The 2,400-nt window shown below is 37.2% G+C and overlaps 1 protein-coding gene across 1 annotated transcript in view; it reads left to right on the forward strand.

Moving 5' to 3' along the window:
• Window positions 1–2,400, forward strand: part of LOC106870942 (chymotrypsinogen A) — an 11,618-nt gene that overhangs the window by 8,404 nt on the left and 814 nt on the right. The window contains exon 5 of the mRNA XM_014917185.2: window positions 1,149–1,291. Within this exon, the coding sequence (XP_014772671.1) occupies window positions 1,149–1,291 (143 nt within the window). The remainder of the gene's footprint in view (window positions 1–1,148; window positions 1,292–2,400) is intronic.

The raw sequence follows: 2,400 nt of genomic DNA on the forward strand, positions 1-2,400 counted from the left end.
TATATATATATATATAGATATATATATATATATATATATATATATCGGATCTTAACCGATTTTGTATTCATTGAGTTAGCATGTAAATTCTTAAGTATTGCACAGACAGGTGTTCCTTTCTCCAGCAGAACCAGTACAACGGCGGCTAGACTTTTAAGCTAAACAATCTATCTTTTCCTCACAAAACTTGGTTCGACTCGAGGTTTTTCCCAGGGAGTCCTGCGTGATTGAGAGGCGAGTAAATATGTGTAATACATTTTATCATATTTGTGCCCCTAGCTTAGTCACGCCCCTTATCGAGCGAAAGCTCGTAGTCTAGGATGTGGTACATTTTGTACCTTCTATTTTGTCTGCTCTACATATCTGTATAAAAGGAATTATAGAATAATTCTCACTGATATGTTTCCCTTATTGCATCGACTCTCAGATTAAGAGCTAGATCTTCAAAGTTTGCTCTCAAATTATTTTGTTAATTTTCTCAATGATGACAGGATCATGGTTTAATTAGTGGGTACGATATAGGTCTCACGATCACGAGCTCGTGGTTTCAGTTCTTAGAGCCGGCGGTGCGTTGTGTTCTTAAACAAAACATTTCATCTCACGTTGCTCTACGATCACTTCAACAGCTGACTGATGTCGATTTGATGGAGGGAGTATGTTAATGTACAGCACATAGATTTAATCATTAGAAACAATTTATTTATCCATGCTATTCGGAAAAAGCTGAACACTTGTACGTCGTCTTCAAAGAAATGTCTACTGCATCACATGCTACACCTCCGTGTTGCTGGGATTCGTGCGGCGTTGTGTGTTCTTTTTTTGTTGTTGGAAGAAGGCAAACGCTCCTCAGTATTGTATTGTGTCAGTTTGTTTTGTTATGGGGTCTGTTTGCAGTCTTTTGGTGTTTGTGCTGTGGGTTGTGCTTGTAATGCAAGTTGCGTTCTTCTGTTGGGTATCCGGGTTGTTAATGATTGTTTATTTTCTATTGGACATTTGCTGTAGAGTGTGTGCCTAGTGTTTGTGGATTCTTTTGTTTGAGATGTTTCATTGAATTGGTAATGTCTTGTGCAAGATGTGGGATGTGCTACAGAATATTATTGTCATCAATGCATTATTATATATGTTTTCTCTATTATTTTGCTATTTAGCCGATGCCTCTACAGCTAAGTTTTTGGAAACTGTGAAAGTAAATCTCTACCTATCGCAAGAATGTAAATCATATTACCCGTATGTCACAGATCAGCAAATTTGTGCTGGGTCCGGAGTTAAAGGTGGCGCTGAAGCTTGTCATGTGAATATCCATCCTTTATCTTACCCTTTTGTAAAAATTATATTTTAATCATGTGGGCATGATATTTTGTTTGTGAACAGAGAATATGATTACTGAAACAATTCAGTCTTATGTGTATTCAGGGGACCCAAACATAACATTTTTTTCTTTGGTATATCGCAGATTGGAAAAATGAAAAATGTCCTACAAATATGCCATCAGGTAAATTTTTGTGACGTGTCCAGTTGATAGACTTTAAGTGGGCATTTCAACATGGTGAAGACCTGTCCAGTATTTCGGTGCTGCCTCACTTGCCTAAACGAGCTATAAACGATTATTTGAGGCGATTTCACACCACCTTAGTCAGGACTATTGTTCCTTCATCTCCTCTGATCTGGAGTAGTAGATACTGTTAAGGTTAGAGGAATGGGTTAAATAGCACGTAACCACATGATCCTGGATAAACTGAAATCAGAAGATGCAGCATGGTGGTTGTGAACTGCCTCGGCAGGTGAACTTATTGAATCAAAACCGATTATCACTATCCGCAGTGAGGCTGAACAGACAGCGAACTGTCAAAGGCTAGGATCAACCAGTTTAGTGAGTGAACTAATGCTATCTTCTGTAGTCGTCACGTGCACAGATAAAACATATCAGTTATCAAACGGCATGTATGACTAAAACTCAGGCTAGGCAGTCATGTTTCCCTTATCGCATTGTTCCAAAGGTAAATATCTTGGCTTCACATTGATTGCATTATCAAACACATATATATGAAGGTTGCAGCTAATCTTAGGTAGAAGATATTAGTTATTTGCATTAAATAATCAAACTTAATACTCTATGAAATCAAAGAGTAGAGTTTATCATATAAATGTGTAAATATTCTTTTATATACATAATGGGTAAGACGTTTATGGAATAGAAATGTAGAGTTAGGATATTTTACTTGGCTTCCCATTTTGAACTAAAAACATAATTATAATATAAATACATTCTTGTTTGGAAGGGAAATCATGCACAGATTCTGCAGCATGCCAACATATGCACACTGCAGCTGACGAGCGTTGCACACACACACTCGCACACACATACACGCACAAATGCATACATACATACATACATATATA

The sequence above is a fragment of the Octopus bimaculoides genome, chromosome 12 (assembly GCF_001194135.2).
Source record: "Octopus bimaculoides isolate UCB-OBI-ISO-001 chromosome 12, ASM119413v2, whole genome shotgun sequence".
NCBI classification, from domain to species: domain Eukaryota; kingdom Metazoa; phylum Mollusca; class Cephalopoda; order Octopoda; family Octopodidae; genus Octopus; species Octopus bimaculoides.